This window comes from Otolemur garnettii, unplaced genomic scaffold, assembly GCF_000181295.1.
Source record: "Otolemur garnettii isolate 467f Iridium unplaced genomic scaffold, OtoGar3 scaffold00193, whole genome shotgun sequence".
NCBI classification, from domain to species: domain Eukaryota; kingdom Metazoa; phylum Chordata; class Mammalia; order Primates; family Galagidae; genus Otolemur; species Otolemur garnettii.
Genome location: NW_003852588.1, coordinates 1,978,528 through 1,999,974, shown reverse-complemented (window position 1 = coordinate 1,999,974; position 21,447 = coordinate 1,978,528). Strand labels below are relative to the sequence as shown.

Here is a 21,447-nt window from a genome sequence, read left to right as displayed (position 1 = left end):
CACAGGCGCCCACCACAACGCCCGGCTATTTTTTGGTTGCAGCCATCATTGTTGTTTGGCGGGTCCGGGCTGGGGATTCAAACCTGCCACCTTAGGTGTACGTGGCTGGCGCCTTAGCCGGTTGAGCTATAGGCGCCGAGCCTGATGCCCAAGATTTAACCTTTTCTTTATCAATATTTTTTTTTAATAATGGTACCTCGTAAGTCGTGTCACTTTCAAGGCTGGCGCTAGACTTTTTGCCACCACTATAAAATATAAATAATATGAGTACTGTCTGCTAAATTCATGAAATAAATAAATAAACTACTTACCTAAATTATCTGAACAGCTGATTTGTTGACATCACTTGTTTAACTAGCAGTAGCACACAGTATGATGTGTATCGTCTGAGAGACAGTTACAAAATGTTTTCATGGTTGCCAATGCCAAAAAATGCCATTGTTCATTAAGTCCAAACAATGGAGGTCGAATTCTAACAACTGATCAACAATGTGAACTTTGATAAGCAGTTCTCGATAATCAAGTCTTAACAATTATTTGTTATTATTAAAGTTTAACATTATAAAATGAACAAAAATAATATAAAACTCATATCCTGGTGAAATAGCAGCTGAAAACCGTATATTCCTTTCCTGTTCTCCCACCGTTCCCTAGCTTGTCGTGCATTCTTTCCAAAAATTGAGACTTTTTTAAAACGCTGCGGGATGCGGGACAAATTGTTAAAAATCGGGACTGTCCCGCCAAAAGCGGGATGTCTGGTCACCTTTGTGTAACATGCTGTTTGAAGTGATCAAAAACAAGCAGAACTGTTTTTTTATGTTATCCTCCAGACCTTGGTTACCAGACTTTGTTAAATCAGACTTTCATGCCTTCTTCATTCATCTGACCCGGGGTCCTCAAAGTTTTTAAACAGGGGGCCAGTTCACTGTCCCTCAGACCGTTGGAGGGCCGGACTGCAGACCCCAGGACGAGTTGGCTGCTAAGCAGGACAGGCAGCAGCGGCAAAAACAGCCGGTGGGCCAGATAAATGTTCTAGGTGGGCTGCATGTGGCCCGCGAGCCGTAGTTTGAGGATGCCTGATCTAAACTTTTTCATGCATGTGGATAATAATTCCACTTGGAATCTTTTCTTTTAGGAATGTTTTTCCTTTAAAGGTGATCATGTGTGGTAGTTTTGTCCCATCTATGTAACAGGCTAGAACAATAGTGAAATACGTTTTCTTATGTCCGTTAGTGTTAACAGCCACTGTCCTTGCTGCTTTGATGTCCACAGTTCTGTTGGATGGCGTGAGTGGGACATCATCCATATTGGCAGTGTTGGACAGCTCAGAGTTGTCTGTTGAAGATAGTGAAACTCCAAAACTTGATTCTTATAGGCTACTGGAAGTTCTTAGGCAAATTTTGTTTGTGTCCTCGTGCTCAAATCTTCTCTCTTCATAAAGTTAAAGCACAATTTAGGTGTCCCTGTTTTTTCCTGTGCAAAATCCTTTTACCTTCTTGTATCATCTTAGTCAAACAGATGTGGTTTGATGCTGCCTCAGAATCCAGGTTCTTACCTTCTGCTCTGCCTCCAGCCACTCCCTTGCCACACCTCCTTTCTGTCTTGGCATCTGAGCCAAGGCATCTGAACAAGATTCCTGTTGCCTCTACAATCTGATGCCAATCTGTGGGAGCAGGTCCAGAGTATCTTTTGGCAACTCTGTTGTCATACTCTTTTGCATATTTAACAACTGTTAGCTTAAAGCTTGTATTGTATGAAAACCGTTTTGATATTTTCCAATAATTTGGGTAAAAATAGCAGCTAAATTGCTAGCTACTGCATGAAACGTACAAAGAGAATACGTTGCTCTTCATTGGCCAAAAATGCTTTTATTGCAAGTTCACCGTATGTTAAACAAAACTGATTACTATATTCCAGGGTGTTATTTTGCAAACTGATATTGTTACTGCTCTCTAGATTATCACTTTTAACACGTAAGGGTAAATAAAAGAATTTAAAACATTCATATAGATACAGAATTAGTACTACCTATGTATAATGTGCATCCCTATTTTTGCCTCAAAAATTTGGGCAAAAAACTGTGCATCATACATGACAAAATATGGTACCATTGGAGTAATTTGCCTTTTAACCTGAAGAACTTCCTGTAATACTTCTTGTAATGTGTGGGTCTGCTAGAACAAATTTTCAGTTTTTGTTTGTGAAAGTTCATATTACCACCCGTTTTGAAAGGTAGCTTTGCTGAAAGTGAGATTCTTGCTTAACAGTTTTTTTCCTCTGAGCACTTTGAGGACCACTGCCTCTGGTCTCCTCTCTTTCCGCTGAGAAGCCAGCTGTATCTTTTTGGGATTCTGTTGTAAGTGATGTGTCATTTTCCTTTCACTGTTTTTCTTTATTTTCTCACCTTTGACTTTCAGAATTTTTACCCTGATACCTCCATTTTTGGTTCTCTTTAGTTATCCTACTTGGAGTTGATTGAGTTTCCTTGATTTGTGAATTGTTTTTCAGTAAATGGGAAATTTTGAGCTGACATTTCCGCACATATTTTTCCTTCTCTTTTCTCTCTCCCCTGTCCTTTCAGTATTCTAGTTGTACGTATGTCCGTGTGCTGAATGTGCACGTTTCTCAGGGGCACCGTTCATCTCCTCGTATTTCCACTTCTCTGTTCTGTGGCCTGCATAGTCTCTATAGGTCTGCCTTCAATAGATCTGTTCTTTGTTCTGCCATTTCAAATCTACTGTTTGAGCTTATATAGTGAGTTTTTTATTTTAGTTACAGGCAGTCCCTGGATTACAAGTAAGATAGATGCTGTAGGTTTGTTCTTGCGTTGAATTTGCATGTAAGTTGGAATAGGTACATTTACTTATTACCTGTAAATGCCAGTTGTATGTCAGTCAGGTATTTTTTAACTCAGGCACTACATGTATTGAATTTCTCAATGCCAGCCTATTTGGTTCTTTTCCTTTTTTTTTTTGCAGTTTTTGGCCAGGGCTGAGTTTAAACCCACCACCTCCGTTATATGAGGCCAGTGCCCTACTCCTTTGAGCCACAGGCGCTGCCCGGTTCTTTTTTCTTTAATTTTTTTTTGAGACAGTTTCATTTTGTCACCCCCAGTAGAGTGCTGTGTGTCAGAGCTCACAGCAACCTCAAATTCCTGGGCTTAAGCTATTCTCTTGCTTCAGCCTCCCAAGTAACTGGGACTAACAAACACCCACCACAGTGCCCAGCTATTTTTTGGTTGTAGTTGTTGTTTGGCAGGTTGGATTCGAACCCACCAGCTCTGGTATATGTGGCTGGTGCCCTAGCCACTGAGCTACAGGCGCCGAGCCATATTTGGTTCTTTTTTAATGATTTCCTCTTATTGATATTATTCTCTAGTTGATGCAACATTGTCCCCCTATGTTTCATTACTTCTGTGATCCTGCTTTCCTTTAGTTCTGTGGATGTATTTATAATGGATACTTTGGAGTATTCTTTTTCAGTCTGAAATTTATTGTTCTCACATGCTGTTTCTGATGCCTGACATTTTTTCATTTTTCTAACCTGGTTTTTTTGCATTTGTTGTAATTTTTTATTGGAAACGGGACATTTTAGAGAATACGGTGTAATAACGTTGGTATTGGTTGTCCCCTCTCCTCCTTGAGGCTTTTTATTTATATTTGCTTATTCATTTAGTGACTGGCTTATACGCTTTAGTGAAGTCTGTTGCCCCCCTGCAGAAGGCACAGATTTGGATTGGCCCATGGTCACCCTGGGATGTCAGGAATTTGATGGGATGGGAGGGCGGAGTCTGAGGTTTTCTCAATGGGGAATTCCTGCCTTGCAAACTGGAGCAGCAATTGTGAGGGCCCCAGTATTCTCAGTGTGCCAGGCCCAAGGTGGAGCTTCTGTTTTACAAGTGGATTTTGGGTGGAAGAAAGGAGCCCCTACCTGTACTCAGCCAGGACTTGGCCTCAACATCAGGTCGCCGAGGGCCTGGTGAATAACACAGAAAGCCCTGTGACTGGGAGCTGGGGGAGAGACAGCCCCGTGTCTTTGGCTGTAGCAGTCCTGAGTGGAGTCTTCACCTCACTAAGGTGGAGGAAGGGTAAGAAGGGAATGGTCTTGGTTCAAATACCAGACACTCTCAGCTTATTTAACCAAATTTTTGTAGATTTTCTTGAATAGATATTTCTTCATTTGTTATTTTTTCTTGGGATCTTTTCTAGAGGCGTTGTAGGATCATTTTATAATTTTCACATGTTTAACTGAGGCATGAGTCAGTCAAGGTCCTCATGCTCTCGCGGCAGACGCCAATCTCAGGACCTTACCGCATTCATTTCCAAAGCACAATTGACATAGGAGGAAAGACTGTTAAGCCTTAGTTTTATTTTAAAGTTTTTGTAATCTGTATTAGATTGTTAGAAAAGATTAACGTAGTTTATTTGAAATTTTCATTTTGAAACTACCTTTGGTTGGTGTTTTGGATCAGTTACATGCATTATCCGCTGCTAATTTGGGAATATGGATGTCTCGGTCATTTTAGATATATACCGTTTTCCCTCTGAATCTGTGGGGACGGGTTACAGCACTCTCTGCAGATACCCAAATTTGAAGATTCTCTAGTTCCTTATATATTAATAAAAAGGGCATAATATTTTCATATAACTACACTATCCTTAAAAATCCCTTAAATCATCTTTGGATTACTATAATACCAAATATAGTATAAATGCTGTAAGTAAGTATTTAGGGAATAATGAAAAGAAAAAGTCTACCTTTTCAATACAGATGCAGTAGTTGTGAGCCTAACTATGTTTTCTTCTTCTTCTTCTTCTTTTTCTTTTTATTGAGACAGAGCCTCACTATGTCGCCCTCCATATATGTCTCACTATGTGCCGTGGTGTCACAGCTCGCAGTAACCTCAAATTCTTGGGCTTAAGTAATTCTTTTGCCTCAGCCTCCCGAGTAGCTGGGACTACAGGTTCCCGCCAGGATGCCTGGCTACATTTTATTTTTTGCTCGCAATTGTCACTGCTGTTTAGCAGACTCGGGCTGGGCTCGAACCCACCAGCCTTGGTGTATGGGCTGTCGCCCTACGCACTGAACTACAGGCACCAAGCCATCCTAACTACGTTTTCAGTTTGTAGTTGAGTTAAATCTATGAGCCCAGGCAAATGAAGGGTCAACTGTATATTCTTTACCTATTTGAGAGACATACGTACACACTTTTATATGTAAATCCTATGGCTGTTTAGGTTCAAAAGAAAGAGAAGATAGACTTCTGTAGGAAAATTGTTAAATTTTCTGGGGAAGATTCATCTACTAGGTTAAATTTTCTCAAAAGTTAAGATTGAATTGAAAGTTTATTTATGAAATTCTTTAATTCTTTAAGTGACTTGTGAATTTTTTAGTGGTTTTCAGAACCTTTGTTTAAAAACACTTGAGCCCAAGAGTTTGTGGTTGCTGTGAGCTATGATGACCCCATGGTATTCTACCCAGGGCTGCAGGGTAAGACTCTTGTCTCAAAAAAAAAAAAAAAATCAGTGAGCTGTTTATTGTTTCTTAAAGTCATTGGAATTAATAAAAATAATAGTAGCTTAAAATCACTTCATTTTGATGAATAGCTCAAAAGTAGAAATGTTTTTATAGTGTTGGAAAATTGCTCAGTTATATGCAACAGAATGTGTTGGCGAGTAAAGGAACATGGATTCTAATCCTGACTGCATTGTAACTGTAGAATGATACTGGGGAATTGATTGTATTGGATTTCATTGTTTTTGTGAACTCAAGAGGTAGATTAATCTTTAACAGTGTGATTTAATTAACTCTTACTGGATGCTCGTAGGTGTTATCTTCACGTTAAACTATTTTCATTCTAATGATAGAATAAACTAATGATTTAAATAAGTTTTACATGCCCTTCATTGGGAACAAGCTCAGAGATTTAACAGTATCCAGAAAAGACTAAATTGGCACATATAATTTAAAAAGTGACCTTTTATGTTTTATGGCGGTAAAGTTGACTTATAAAGAGGAAAAATCCCTAAGTTCACAAGCTATTCTTTTCTCTGTCATGTACTTAATTCTAACTTTTTTTTAACCTATTGAATCATTTTGTATATGCTTCTCTAAGTAGGCAAATAAAAATAGTAGATAAACTTTACATTTATTTGCCCATGTAAAATATATACATATAACCCTTACTTTAAAACTTGTAAAAAAGTTATTGTTATACCGTTTTTCTAGAAAAGGAATGCTAAACTTCAGAAGGTCTGATCTGTGGCTCGGCTCCCATAGCACAGTAGTTATGGTGCCAGCCATATACACTGAAGTTGGCAGGTTCAAATCCGGCCCAGGCCAGCTAACCAACGACAACTGCAACAAAAAATAGCTGGGCGTTGTGGTGGGAGCCCATAGTCTTAGCTACTCGAGAGGCTGAGGCAACAGAATTGCTTAAGCCCAAGAGTTTGAGGTTGCTGTGAGCTATGACGCTACAGCACTCTACTGAGTGTGACATAGTGAGACTCCATCTCAAAAAAAAACCAAAAATAAAAATAAAAAAAAGAAGAACTGATCTGTGGCAAAGTCAGGGTTTTAGTAACATACCAGTTTTTTTGGTCAAGATCACCTGTTTTGGATTGTGTCTCTCCTTCCTTCCTTTAATAAAACTTCTCCTTTTCCAGTGTTTTGTATTAAAAAAATTCTGATCTATAACTTCCTTATCACCCCTCCTACATGAGACCATCATTGAGAACAGTAATACGTGTTCCCAGATCTTTGTGCCATAGGTTCTATGTGTGTAGTTCTGGTATATCTGCCTTGCCTTTATGTAGGAAAAAAAGGTTACAGTCTGTCCCACCTGAAAACATTCAATATTATCACATTTTGTGACTTTATTGCTTTATTATCTTTTGTTTGGCATGGGTTTTTTTTCATTTTTTTTGATCTTGAGTATATGAGGTTGACAGTTAAGTGGATTCATGAACTCATTCTAGCAAAAGTGCTATATACTTCATTGCTGAATATCCCTATAGTTATCTTCAAAGTACTCCCCTTGGGAAAGTATGCACCAATGCCAGCACCTAGTCCATCCTCTCAAGCTCTTTTTCTAGGATGAGTTCACAGACTTAATTGCTAGACTTAATATGATGACAGCTCTGACAGCTATTCTAGAAAAAGAGTTCCAAAATTGTTATGAGGGGTAGATTTTTAAATCATAACTGAAGAGTGATATATAGTTCTTTTTTCTTTTTAATCTTAATCCCATCTACTATAGATTTATAGTTCTGAATTTGGGTTTCTTTTAGAAAAGGTTATTATCTGAAACATAATTTGATATATGAAAGGTAGATTATTAAATGTGTATATGTCTGTGTGTATTTGTATACATGGTGGTCATAAAGTTCGTGTGCAATTTTAAATTTGCACACTATTTTAAATTGCACCTGAACTATATGGCCACCTGGTATATATAAATCCTTTTCTGAACGGGTAATTATTGTCTTCTTTTTCTTCCTAGGTTCGCCAAGCAGCTTTTCAGTCTCTGGGACCTTTCATATCTACTTTCGCTAATCCATCTAGCTCAGGCCAGTATTTTAAGGAAGAAAGCAAAAGTTCAGAAGATATATCAGTAGAAGACAGAAATAGGTACAATTTTAAATTGTACTGCTTGTGAATAGTATTTCAACTCTTTCAGTAAATATTTTTCTAGAGTTTTATTTTACATTTGTTAAGTGTCTTTTTGGTTAGTTACATATTGAATGAGAAGATACATGTAACAGGCTGACGTGATGCCTAGCACAAAGCAAACTCCAGATGGTAAATTCTATGGTATTTTGATAAGTTTAAAGAATTATTTATCCAGTAAACTGTGTGATAAATTTAGAATATATAGGTGATTGTTACATGCTGTATATAGGATTTGGTTTTTAAAATTTGTTTTTAAGGATTAAAACCTACCTTAGGAATATGTTTTATTTTTCTTTCCAGTCAAATCATTTAATGGTGGATCTTGGGGTCTCTGTTTACAGGTTTATTGTAATCTCTCCATTTGGAGGAACCCATTTGAATGATTAGCATCAACCTAGTGTACTTATTAATGTATATTTGCACTCAGTTTTAAGTGTATTAGTCTTAATAGGGCAACCAAATTTTTAAACAGAGCTTAAAGAGTCAACTCTCATTTTTTTTTAGATTTGCCTTAACAAGTTTCTATTGCATTTTAATTTTTAGTATTCATTATAATATATGCTTTGGGGAAAAACCGAGTCAAGCTTAACTTAGAACATGGGAATGTGCACAAACTTCTATAGTTAAGCATTTGAAATGATTTTGGTACATGTTTTTGAAACAGTCCCTACTGTAATGCTTGAGTAGCCGTAGTGTCTTGTCCCTCCCTTGTCATGATGCTAATGGACATTTTCTTCTATAGGTCTTGATACTGTGATATTTGCTTTCTTGGTGTTTTGATTTGGCAGTTCTTCCTTTCTTCTCTGCTGCCTTGTTTTACCTTTTTGCCTGTTCTCCTACTGTCCTGCTGAATAGCCAAACAAACCTGAGGTACTGTTTTTGTAAAGGAAGAAAAATCACTCAACCCTGTCTTCCTAGCAAACAAAGCCTGTTAGTTCTTTTGACAGAACTACTGCAAGGAGTTTTACAAAAATGATGATGGGGATGGGGGGATATTGTCTATTTTTCATTTTTGAAGTAGCATACTTTTTAAAGTATCTATTTAAATGTACTGAAGATTGTTATATAACTTGTATTTTTAAATTTGGAAAGGGTCTAGTAAGGGAAAGTAGACATTTACAGACAATATATAAGACAGAGGTTGGCAGACTTCCTGTGAAAGAGCAGGTAGTAAATATTTTCGTTATCTGTCACAAGTGCTCAACTCTGCCTTGCAGCATGTGAGCAGCCATCAACATTACTTAAATGAATGGGATTGGCTGTGTTCCCGTAAAAGCTTTATCGACACAAACAGTTGACGTGGCTATCCAAGCTATGTTTGCTGACTACTGGTATATAGCATTCTTGGAAGAGCTGTTTGTAGGTAGTTTAGTTTTTAATTCTCCCGTTGTAATGAGATGTATGTCTTAATTTCAAAGTAGATGCTGTTTGTTGCATTGGATCATCACTGTATTAAACTTTATTGAATTATGTTAATGATATGGAAGAGAGAGTTCCTGTCTAGGGAAGGAAATATGTTAAATATTGCAAAAGCTTTTGCATAGTTTGACTTCCTAGCTTTGTGGAGAATTAGACCTGTGTATTAATAATTCTCAGAACCATTAGTTTGTAATGCTTTCCTTAAACAACATACTGACTTTTGTTTTAAGTACTCCTAACACTGTTGTGTTATTTAAGATTGATTGACTGATTGATTATGCCAGAATTAACTGAGCACCTACTATGAACCAGAAACTGTAGCAGGAAAGATAGAACTTGGTTCCTGTTCTTATGGTCCTCTCAGTTTCCTAGAATTAACATTTCTTGAACAAGTATCTTAGAAATTGAAAGCAAGTTTTTAGCAGTATATTTCTACTATTTATTTATTGCTTAGTGTTTCATCTGACCTAGAAACATTTACTATCATTTTAATACTCTCATAGCATTTATTGATTATGAACATCTGACTTTATATATGTATGAGATTTACCTTTTACTTTCCTTGGATCAGGCTGTTAATACTTCTTTGAAAGTGCTGACAAAAGCTACTTCCAGAAGCAGGATTAAACATTTAAACTGGCATTTAAAAGTACGTACAGTAAGCATTCTCTTATGTGTAGTGGAACAGGGGCTGTTTTCTGCATGCACTGTGCTTACCGTGTGTGGTGCTCCCCGGTTTGATGCTTGCTGCTCCCTAGGAGGCACCATGTCTCATCCACACCCTCATTTAAAAAAGTGATAAGGTCAGCACTATAACCACACTCAACTCAATACCTCCAGGATCCTTTCCTGACTTTTTCAGGAAATTCAAAGCTTTTGTCTTTGTAATAACACTGGAATTAGAGCACTGATATTCAACCATGTCTTTCAAATTGTGTAGTTATGTGTAATCCCATTGATCCCAAACCCATCCATTGTAGTGATCTAGTTCTCGTCTTTGTGCTGACACCTTCATGGGCTTGGAACTTAGTTGGCGCATAATGCATCTTGAGTGAATTATTCCCAGGAAATTCGGATTTGGTTTCAAAAACCTGATGGAACTGAACCATTTTTTTGTCAGATTAGCTTAATGCTAACTATGTGAAAATAAAATTGATAAAATTAGCACAAACATTTACTAATGTTGAAATTTCACATAATTAGTTCACATTACTTGAAAGGTGTATCCTGAAGAATTTTCTTTGCTTTCATTTCAGGATAACAGTGCTTTGTTAGTCAGATGCTGCACAAGTCATTTTCTCCATGAAATACTTATGCTTAATTTTCTAGGTCCATTGTCTCTAGTCAGGAACTCTAAGGACATGAATTGTAAACTTATGTAAGTACAAAAAGACACTTAGGGCTCTTTTTAATTAGGTTCTCTTTTGTATATTTTAAATGGAAGTTTCTTTTTAATTTTTAATTATTTTTTATTAACTCATAACTTTTACATTGCTGCATTTCTGGGGTTCAGGGTACTGCTTTTGATATATAGCGTGAAATGTTTACATTGAACTAGGTAACACATCCATCACAGTTATACTCATTTCATAATAGTTTTGAAATGTACTCTTGTATCATGCACATTAGGCCTTTTGGCTAAGATCAAGGAAGTTTCTTAAATTTATGAGGCAGTAGTTGATGGGGCCTTACAGGTGTTAGCCATTTGCTCCTCCCCCTCTTGCTGAACAGTATCTTAGGTTTCTTGCCTACCCTCTGGTCCTCTTGATAGCTGTATCTCTTAGGAGATAGGATAATTCTCCCATTACGCAGAATCACAAAGGTCCTCAATTTTCAAAACAATGTTTGTCTTCTATAATAGTAGCATTTAGAAGTTTGGCAATTGAGAATATCTGAATTTTGGCATTTAGCAGCTAGAGTTTGCATTGACTGTTATCCAGCTCTAGGTAAAGTTAGAATTTAAGCCTGGTGGCTCACGCCTATAGTCTCAGCACTGTGGAAGGCTGAGGTGGGCAGATCAGCTGAGCTCACAGGTTTGAGACCAGCCTGAGCTAGCGCAAGACCCTTGCCTCTAAAAAAAGCCAAGTGTTGAGGCGGGTGCCTGTAGTCCCAGCTACTCAGGAGGCTAAGGCAAAGGAATTGCTTGAGCCCAGGAGTCTGATTGCTGTGAGCTGTGACACCATAGCACTCTCCCGGGGGCAACAAAGTGAGACTCTTGTCTCAAAAAAGAAAAAAAAAATTAGAAAGAATTTGAGAATTTATGCTTTTGACACTTTGAATCCATACCTGTAGTATTTCCCCCCAGAATTTAATATTATACTAGGGAAAACTTTTTTGTGTCTCCTTGTTTTCTCTTAAAAATTGTACTAAGAGTTTTAAGTTGGAAAACTAGTATGTTTACATTTGTTGAGACAGTCCTTTTGTTTTTGCAGCTAAGAATATTAACATTTAATCTTAATGCTAAGGTGAGATAGTAGTCAAGAAACTTCAAGCCCCTGGATTTTACATACTGATTAACCTTTTATTTATTCATTTATTTTTTTGAGACAGAATCTCACCATGTTGCCCTCAGTAGAGTGCTATGATGTCATACCTCACAGTAACCTCAAACTCTTGAGCTTAAGTGATTCTCTTGCTTCAGTCTCCCAAGTAGCTGGGACTATAGGCGCCTACCACAATGCCCAGCTATTTTTGGGTTGTCGTTGTCGTTGTTTGGCATGCTTGGGCTGGATTTGAACCCTCCAGCTCCAGTGTATGTGGCCAGCACCCAAGCCTGAGTGACCTTTTAATCAGGTTTTATTTTATGTATTTAAAATGAAAGTTTCTTAAATTTGTCAAATAGTAGATGAGACTTTTAGGTTTTACCCATATGCTGTCTACCTGTTTGCTGAACACTATCTTATTATAATTTTTTGAATTTAGTTTGAATTATTTTAAAGTTAGAAAAATTATAAAAATACCAGGAAGAATTTCATATATCCTTCAGATATCTGTCACCTAGATTCTCTAAGTATTAACATTTAACCATATTTGCTTCATTCTTTTTTTTTTCTCTTTGAAAATAAGTTTCGGATGTGAATTTTTTAACCTTTACTGTGTATTTCCTAAGACATAACATACATAACTGTAATCAAATCACCAAAACTAGGAAATTAACATTGTTAAAATACTGTTTCCTAACCTGTAGACTTAATTCACATTTTTACCAGTTAGCCTGCTAATAGTCTTTGTAACAAAAGGCGATAAAATGCTATGATTTAAAATAAGGACAAAGTGATTGGGAAATATGTTAATTCCTGCGCATACAGAAGATATATGTATTTTGTACAATAGCACTAGCTCAAGAGCACCTTGGAAGGGAAGAGATCTTGTAGATGTATAGGTTATTTACATTAATCCTTGATTTTTGTGGAATAAATGAGGAATTTTAGAAGTCCCTAAGAGACTCAGTTAGTTATACCAGTTCTAGGTTAAGATTTTGAAATCCAGTGTCTTCACAGTTGTAAAACAGTTGTGCTGTATGTACATACTATGTATTTTATAGTTATGAGAATGAAAGAGAAACATCAGAATTTAAAATGCTATTGCTGTGTGATATGTTTTTCAGATGATTTATATGTATGTTTGTGTGTGTATATATATGTGTGTGTGTGTATATTTTTATCTGTATTTAAAAAATCATGTTTGTAAAAATACGGTTTTGAAAACAGCGAGTTGTATTGTGGTGAGCATTGCTGGGTCTGTGGCAGCTGTTGAATAGGTGTTAACGTCACTCTCCTTTTGTGCAGTCCTATTGAGCCATCCTGTTAAGTAATGTTTATTGTGTGTATTTAAAGGAATACAGTGTTTGAAGGGGGCGGCCTTCCTTTTATGTATGTACATATTTATCCATCCTCGTTTAAGAGGTGCCTCCTCACCTGCGTAGTCGTCCCTGTCATCTTGAAGCCTGGGTTCTTTTCTGTCTTCCCTGAGAGATGCGGCTTTATCAGCTGTTCCATCAGTCTTTCCAATCTCCTCCCTGCATCTCTTCTAACCTCTGTGCTCAGGCTAAAAATATGCTCATCTTAGACTCTGGTTTCTCTTTAGGTGGTATAAATCTTGCCTTTTGCTAAAATTTCTGTGGAGAGGAACACTCCTGAATCTTAACCCAGTTTTGGGGGCCTTGTGTCTGCAGAAAAAAACCCCCAAAAAACATGCTCATCTTTATTATCCTTTCATACAAGAAAAATGCCTTTGCTCTCTGTTCTGTGCGACTGTCATGTTTTTCTTCATAGCTTCTGCCTTGCACACATTTTAGCCCCACAAGTCTTTCCAAGCTGATGACTTCTATGTCTCAGTTTCCACCTCTCCCTGGTGTTTGACTGAGTCCTCATAGATATCACCTCATAGAATCTGACGCAGATACCTGGACTCACCCTTTCTGAACCTGAACTCATCAGCTTTCTCATTAAACTCCGCCTGTATTTTTCACTTCTAGTTGGTGTTACCAGAAGTCTTTCAGTTGCCCTAGCCAGAAATCTATAGATCTTCCCCAGTTCCTCCCTTTGTGTCTCACTTCCAGCATGCATTGAGTACAAATGTTCTATCGATTTTGTTCCCATTTGAGTGTTTACTTCTTCTGTAGCCCCAAAGGTACTGCCTTCGTCAGAACATCATCTCTCACCTGCTTATCTGGAATTCCTGCCTCCTTTCGTTACCTCCAGCTTTTTTCCAATGCTGCTTCCATAATGGTCTTTAAACAAAAGCAGATCTGATAATACCTTTTTCTTAATTCCTACATGATTTCCTGTAGCTTGGGATAAATTCCAGAAGTCTACAAGTGTGGAATACATTGTTTCCTGTGATGTCTTTCATCCTTGCTGTCATCATTCCCTTCTCTTAGCTGCTGTAAAGACATCACACCTCTCTGGCACCCTTGCCTGGCACATGCTGTTTCTCCTTTGGATGATTTTTCTTCCCCTTAGCCTCATGCACATTTACTGATTCTAAACAAAATTCATGTTATTTCTTCTAAAGCCTTTTCATCTCCAGGTTCATCCCCATCATCTGTGTCCTGGGTCTATACATGTGTACTAACACCTTGTCTGGCAGTGATTTGCTTATATGTTTGTTTATCCTATTTGGCTCTTACTGTAATTCAAGAGCAAGATTCACATCTCATTCACATTTGAATCCTCAATACTGATTTTCATTTCTTGGCTCTTAGTAGGTGCTCAATAAATGCTTGTTAAATTTAATTGAGTCAGGGCGGGGCCCGTGGCTCAGCGTGTAGGGTGCCAGCACCGTATACTGAGGGTGGTGGGTTCAAACCCAGCCCTGGCCAAACTGCAACAAAAAATAGCCAGGCATTGTGGGGGTACCTGTAGTCCCAGCTATTTGGGAGGCTGAGGCAAGAGAATTGTCTAAGCCCAAGAGCTGGAGGTTGGTTTGAGCTGTGACACCACGGCACTCTACCAAGGGTGACAAAGTGAGACATTCTTTCTAAAAATAAATAAATAATTTAATTGAGTCAGGCAAAGTGTAGGAGATACACAATAAAATTACTGTAGTGCTTTAGTTTAGGTAATAGATACGGGAATGAGTAGACTTTAACTAGGAATTTGTACCTTCTGTCTTTACCCATTAAGCCATGATATCATTTTGGGAAAGCCTTTGGGAGTAGAGTAGAGATGAATATTGTAGAAGAAATAAAGATAATCTTTTATTACCACATAAGCAGATTTTAGTGTATTTTGTGAGATAGTGAATAAGTATCTTTTCTGCCATTGTATAAAGTTTTTTCTTTTTGTCTTTTTTTTTAATGTAAGCAAATAACTTTAATTCTCAGATTTTTATTGTCATTGTAGCAGAGTAGCATTATGAATAATCCTAGAAATGAAATAATTTAACAATTACATATACCTTGAAATTCATTGTAGGAATTTCCCTTCCTACTATTTTGCTTTACTGATTATCCCAGGATTCTTAAATGTTACCTTCTCCAACTAATATATATTGCTTGAGTATCTAGAGTTATGCTTAACAGGTATTTTACATCTCTGAACACAGAACAACAGGTGGAAAAAGAAGCACTATAAGTAATAGATATAAACCTCAATTTGTATGGATAATCTATAAGGTTTAGTGTTTAACTTGTCTAAATGCTGTATTAATATCTCCCATTATTTTTGTCAGCAATTATTTTTATACTTTCATGTTTTTTTTTTTTTCTCTCCTCAAATGAAACAACAAAAGGATCAGAGGTCAAGAAGTCCCAGAGGATGTGCAAATCAGGCCAGAGGATGTTCCTTCAGATCTCAGTGTTAGTAATTCCACTGTTGAACTGGAGGACACAGCGGAAGACCATGCTGCTGAAACACCCAGGGAGTGTCCAGGTGTGGACAGCTCTGTACTGTGTTCCATGTCCTCAGAATCTAATCAGGAAGCAGCTAATAATGAGAATGATAAAGAACCTGGAAACTTCAAATCTACATCACAACCCGAGATGGGCACTAGTTCACAAGACTCGGCAGTCTTAGATCAGGAATTGTACAACTCCTTCCATTTCTGGAGGACTCCTCTTCCTGAAATAGATCTAGATATAGAGCTTGAACAGGACTCTGGGGAAGCACTCAGCCCGGAGAGACCAGAGAAAACATCTGAAGTCCCCATGCCAGGTTCTCCCAACATCACCATGGCTACCAGAAAGGAACTTGAAGAAATGATAGAAAATCTAGAGCCCCACATTGATGATCCGGATGTTAAAGGTATGGAAGAGTCAGTCAGGTTTGTTATTTATTGTAAAATGGATAAAAATGTTATTTTCTGACTTAAACATTTTGTGTGTCATAAAATTTCCCCTCTTTTAAAAATTTACTGTGACCATGATCAAGCTTTCTTAAATTCTCTCCACAAATATAATTAATCTGATTTTTAGGAAGTTTCATTTAAGATAGGCTTATCATTGTATTCCTTACTATATTATATATACAGATTTGTTGATTCTTAAATCCCTCTTTGAAATTTTCAGTTATTCAAGCAGTGTTTTATAATTTTGAATCCTGAGTCCTGCATTAACTATTTTGCTCATTATCTCACAAGTTTTTTTTTTATATAAAATAGTAGTGGATGCAATGGTCTATAGGAAAGGTTATAGTCTATTAACAGTGGACAGAGATCTCTATTTGTCTGTGGAATCTGATGTTTTAAGGGCTATTGACCTTTACAAGACTAATTTTTAAGTTTTGACTTTTTTCCATTGGTGATACATACTTCACCTAGATTCCTTCGTTATTAACAACAGCCATAATGGTTTTCTATATCAAAATAAAATGTTACCTATTATTGAATGGAGTCTGTGTTCTAAGTAAATCAGTTCCTGCCAGCTGGAGGTTGGGAAATGGTTTACAGTCAGTAGGGCAGACTGTTGTCTTTTACTCCTTTGAACACATGGCCTTCCTGTTAACTCTATAACCATTCAGTGAAATATGAAATACTGTTTAAAACAAAAAAATGCAAAGAAGAAAACCCATAAGTCCTCAGAGATCTTACCTCTCTTATGATTTTTTTTCCTTGTTTCAAAGCTAAAATTTCTAAGCTATCAGTTTGTTCAATGTTGGGAAATAATTTGTTTTTAAAGTAGACATTGTAGTACTTCTAGTTTCTGTCCAAAATATACAGACAGGACCTTGTTTTTATTTAAACTTTGAAAATTGTGTTAGTGTGGTTAGGTTAGCATTTATCTATATTTGGCTTTAATTATGGTTTTTAGAGATTTCCTATTACAGTTTAATAGTTAGAGAAAAGTTAAAATGCCTGATTAAAGATGAGTTTATATTAAGGTGACCAGATTTTAACATTGGTAAAGCGGGACTCCATTGGCAGGGGCAAGGCCTGACAACAATGCAAACTTTGATAAGCAGTTCTCGATAATCAGTTCTCAACAATTATTTGTTATTATTAAAGTTTAACATTATAAAATTAACAAAAATAATATAAAATGGATATCCTGGCAAAATAGCCACATGGCAGCCGAAAACCATATGTTCTCTTCCTGTTCTCCTGTGTTCCCTAGCTTGTGCATTCTTTCCAAAAATCGGGACAAATTGTTAAAAATCAGGATTGTCCCACCAAAAGCGGACGTCTGGTCACCTTACTGGGGGGTGGGGGCACTTGTTTGTTCTAGACAGTTTGGCTCCTTCTGAGCTAATTGTCCTTGCCTAGACACAAGGGAGGGAGCCAGTCTCTTCTGATACCTTGCCCAGGAGGGGAGTTAGGGAGTTTACATTATTAGCCTTTTCATTTCCAAATGAAGTTACATTAACCTCTCCATTCCCAAATGGAGTTACATTAACCTTTTCAGCAGCTGAAAACCGTATATTCCCTTCCAATTCTCCCGCTGTTCCCTAGCTTGTCATGCATTCTTTCCAAAAACTGGGACTTTTTTAAAACGCCCCGGGCTGCGGGACAAATTGTTAAAAATCAAGGCTGTCCCGCCAACGTCTGGTCACCTTAGTTTATATCCTTGGTTGTTGGAAGTTATTTTAATTTAACTGACATCAGATTTATTTTCTTAACCCTTTTTGAACTGAGTTATAATTTGTTATAGTAAAATTTAGCTTTTGAATGGGATACTTCTCTGAGATTTGACAAACATATAGTCAGGTAACAACCACAGTAGTCAAGATACCCACCCCCTAAGTTTCTGATGCCCATCTGTAGTCAGTTCTTCCATCCCCAGCTTTAATAAGCAGCTGGTCTTTTGCGCTTTTCCTAGTCAAGCAGGCTGTAGCCTTGAGTCTGACTTGTCACCTAGCAAAATAGATTTGAGGTTTTCCTTGTTTTATGTATCAGTAGTTTATCCTTTTATTTTCTGAAATAAGGGCAAGAGTAGAAGGCTAAATATTATCAATTGAATACATTTTTTTTTAAAAAAATTCTCACAAGTCTATTATGTTTTATGAAAACCTCACTGTTCTTTCTTTGCCTCACTCCTCAGTGGTTTTCTCCTGTCATTGATAGCTCCTTTGAACCAGTTTTCTGTATTTAATGACAACTTGATAATATAGCAAGCACCAAGGGTTTTGTTTTTTCAACAAATTACAATCTTGTTGTTACAGTCTCCTTCTATCCTTCTATTTGCTTCCACACCCAGGTGAGGAGAATTGAGGCACAGAGAATTGCAGGATGTTCACATCAAGGATAGTCAACTTCTGATAAGTGTTAATGCCTTTATGACTTTAAACTCTGTTTATTATTTATCAACTTAAGTTTGTTAAACTCATCAGACTTGAATAACTGGTATTTTACTTTTCATATTATTTTTATGAGAAAGAAGATTGCCAGTCAGGTTTTAAGCCTGCTTTTGAAGCTGTCATTGTTCAATACCTGCCAGTTCTCTGACAAATAGTAGGCACTTAAATATTGAATGAACTGCTTTAAAATGTTCTTTCAACAAGCAAAAGCTAATATACACAATTTGCTTTTTAAAAAACCTACACGTTGCATATATGCAAGCTTCACAATATGACTTGATGTTCAGCAGATGGCCAACACTGTAGCCATCTTCTAAGGTTCTCTGTAGTATGCAATGCTGTTTGATAGCATTGCTGTTCTTCCCACGGTAGAACTTTCAAAACTAGCGTCAGTCTTCTTAAATCTTGCCACTGCTTTATCAATTAACTTGAAATAATATTCTAAATCTCTGTTGTCATGTTAACAATGTTTATAGCGTCTTTACTAGAGTAGAGTAAAATTATAAGCTATAATTGAGAGATTTCAATATACATACAGGGGTGCCTCAGAGATAGCTGGTTCAGTTCCAGACCACTGCAATAAAGCAAGTATTTCAAAAAAGTGGGTCACATAAAATTTTCTTTTCTCAAAGCATATCAAATCTGTACTATTCTATATAGCCTGTCAGGTATGCAATAACTTTTTGTCTAAAACACAGTGTACTTACCTTAATTAAAAAATACTTTATTGCTAAAAGCTGCTAGTGATCATTACCTTTCAGAGAGTTGTCATCTTTTTGCTGGTAGAGGATCCTTCCTTGATATTGGTGGCTGCTGACTTGATCAAGGTGATGGTTGCTGAAGTTTGCTGCATTGATTGATTTTTCCTTTCACAAAAAGGTTCTCTGTAGTATGCAATGCTGTTTGATAGCATTGCTGTTCTTTCTACAGTAGAACTTTCAAAATTAGAGTCAGTCTTCATAAATCTTGCCACTGCTTTATCAACTAACTTGAAATAATATTCTAAATCTTTGTTGTCAGTTAACAATGTTTATAGCGTCTTTACTAGAGTAGATTACATCTTAAGACTATGTGGCCTTGGTGGCTCATACTGTAACCTCAGCAGTTTGGCAGGACAAGGTAGGACAGGATTTTGAGACCATCCTGGGCAACATAGCAAGAAGCCACTCTCTACAAAAAGTTAACTGGGTGTGGTGGCTCACGCCTTGTAGTCCTAAGTACTTGGGAGGATGAGGCAGGGAGATGACTTGAGCCCAAGAGTTCAGGGTTACAGGGAGCTCTGATCAAGCCACTGCACTGTGGCCTGAATGGCAGATTAAGACCTTATCTCTTAAAAAAAACAAAAGAAAAAAAGAAGCCATTTTCTTCATCCATTCACATTTAATTATGAGATTGCAACAGCTCAGTCACGTCTGTAGGCTGTACTTCTAATTCTAGCTCTGTTGGGTATTTCTGCCACCTCTGCTGTTACCTCCTCCACTGGAGTCATGAACCCCTCAAAGTCGTCATCCTTGAGAACTGGAATCAACTTCTTCCAAACTCCTGTTAATGTTGATTTTTGATCCCCCATGCATCGCAGATGTCCTTAATGACATCTAGAATGTTGACTCCTTTCTAGAATACTTTCAATTTACTTTGCCCAGGTCCATCAGGGAAATCATTCTCTGTGACAGCCATAGCCTTACAAAATGTATTTCTGAAATAGTAAGACTTTAGAGTTGAAATGACTCCTTGATCCCCAGGTTGTAGAATGGATGTTGTGTTATTAGATAATGAAAATAACATTAATCTCGTTGTACAGCTCCATCAGAACTCTTGGTGACCTGACCAGGTACATTGTCAATGAGCAGTAATATTTTGAAAGCAATCTTTTTTTTCTGAGCAGTAGGTCTCAACATTGGGTTTAAAATATTTAGTAAACCTTGCTGTAAACAGATGTGCTCTCACCTAGTCTTTGTTCTTCCATTTCTAGAGCATAGAGAGTAGATTGCATCATTCTTAAGGGGGCCACAGGATTTTTGGAATGGTAGGTGAACATTGGCTTTAATTTCAAGTCACCAGCAATATTAGCCCAAAAGGAGAGTTTTACCCTCTCTGAAGGTCTGAAGCCAGACTTGACCTAGCCTCTTAAGCCAGGAAAGTCCCATATGACATGTCTTCCAATATAAGGCTGTTTTGTCTGCATTGAAAATCTGTGGTTTAGTGTGGCCACCTTCATCCATGATCTTAGCTTAGGTTTTGTGGATGACTTAATGCAGCTTCTCTATTGGCACTTGTCGTTTCATCTTGCACTTTCATGTTGTGGAAACAGCTTCTTTCCTTAAACCTCATGAACCAAACTCTTATAGTTTCAAAGGTCTTCTGTAGCTTCCTCACTTCTCCCAGCTTTTATGAAATTAAAGAGAGTTTAGGGCCTACTTCTGGATTAGGCTTTGGTTTAAGGGAATCTTCGATCTTTCGTCTAGACCACTTAAACTTTATCTCTGTCAGCAGTAAGGCGGTTTCACTGTATTATCATTCATGTGTTCACTGGAATAGTATGTTTAATTTCCTTCAAGAACTTTTCCTTTGCATTCTTGGCTAACTGGTGTAAGGAGCATGGCTTTCAGCCTATCTCAAGACTTTGAGCACACCTTCCTCACTAAATCATTTTGAGCTTTTGATTTAAAGTGGGAGATGTGTGACTTTTCCTTTCTCTTTCTTGAACACTTAGAGGCCATTGTAGAGTTATTAATTAGTAATTTCAGCATTGTTTTGTCACAGGGAATAAGAAAGTCCAAAGAGAGGGAGAGAGACAGGGAATAGCTGGTGAGTAGAGCAATCAGAACACACACATTAACAATTAAGTTGCTGCTTTATATGGACAAGGTTTGTGATACCTCAGAACAATTAAAATAGTAATGAGAATCACTGATCATAGGTCACCATAACAGGTATAATAACATTACTATGAACAGTTTGAAATATTGCAAGGATTGCCATAGTGTGCTCAGAGACATTACATGAGCACATGTTAAAGGAAGAATGTTGCTGATGGGCTTGCTTGAAGCAGGGTTGCCATAGACTTTAAGATTTATAAAAAGTAGTTTTAGCTATTTGGGAGGCTGAGGCAGAAGGGTCACCT

The 21,447-nt window shown here is 37.3% G+C and overlaps 1 protein-coding gene and 1 non-coding gene across 3 annotated transcripts in view; both read left to right on the top strand.

The window, feature by feature from the left end:
* PPP4R1 (protein phosphatase 4 regulatory subunit 1) overlaps positions 1-21,447 on the top strand; it is a 75,144-nt gene that overhangs the window by 36,848 nt on the left and 16,849 nt on the right. For both annotated transcript variants that reach the window (XM_023507606.1, XM_023507607.1), the window contains 2 exons: positions 7,502-7,629; positions 15,325-15,836. In XM_023507606.1, the coding sequence (XP_023363374.1) occupies positions 7,502-7,629; positions 15,325-15,836 (640 nt within the window). The remainder of the gene's footprint in view (positions 1-7,501; positions 7,630-15,324; positions 15,837-21,447) is intronic.
* LOC111721869 lies at positions 13,157-13,267 on the top strand. The gene has a single exon (XR_002770870.1). It is a non-coding gene; the product is annotated as a U5 spliceosomal RNA (small nuclear RNA).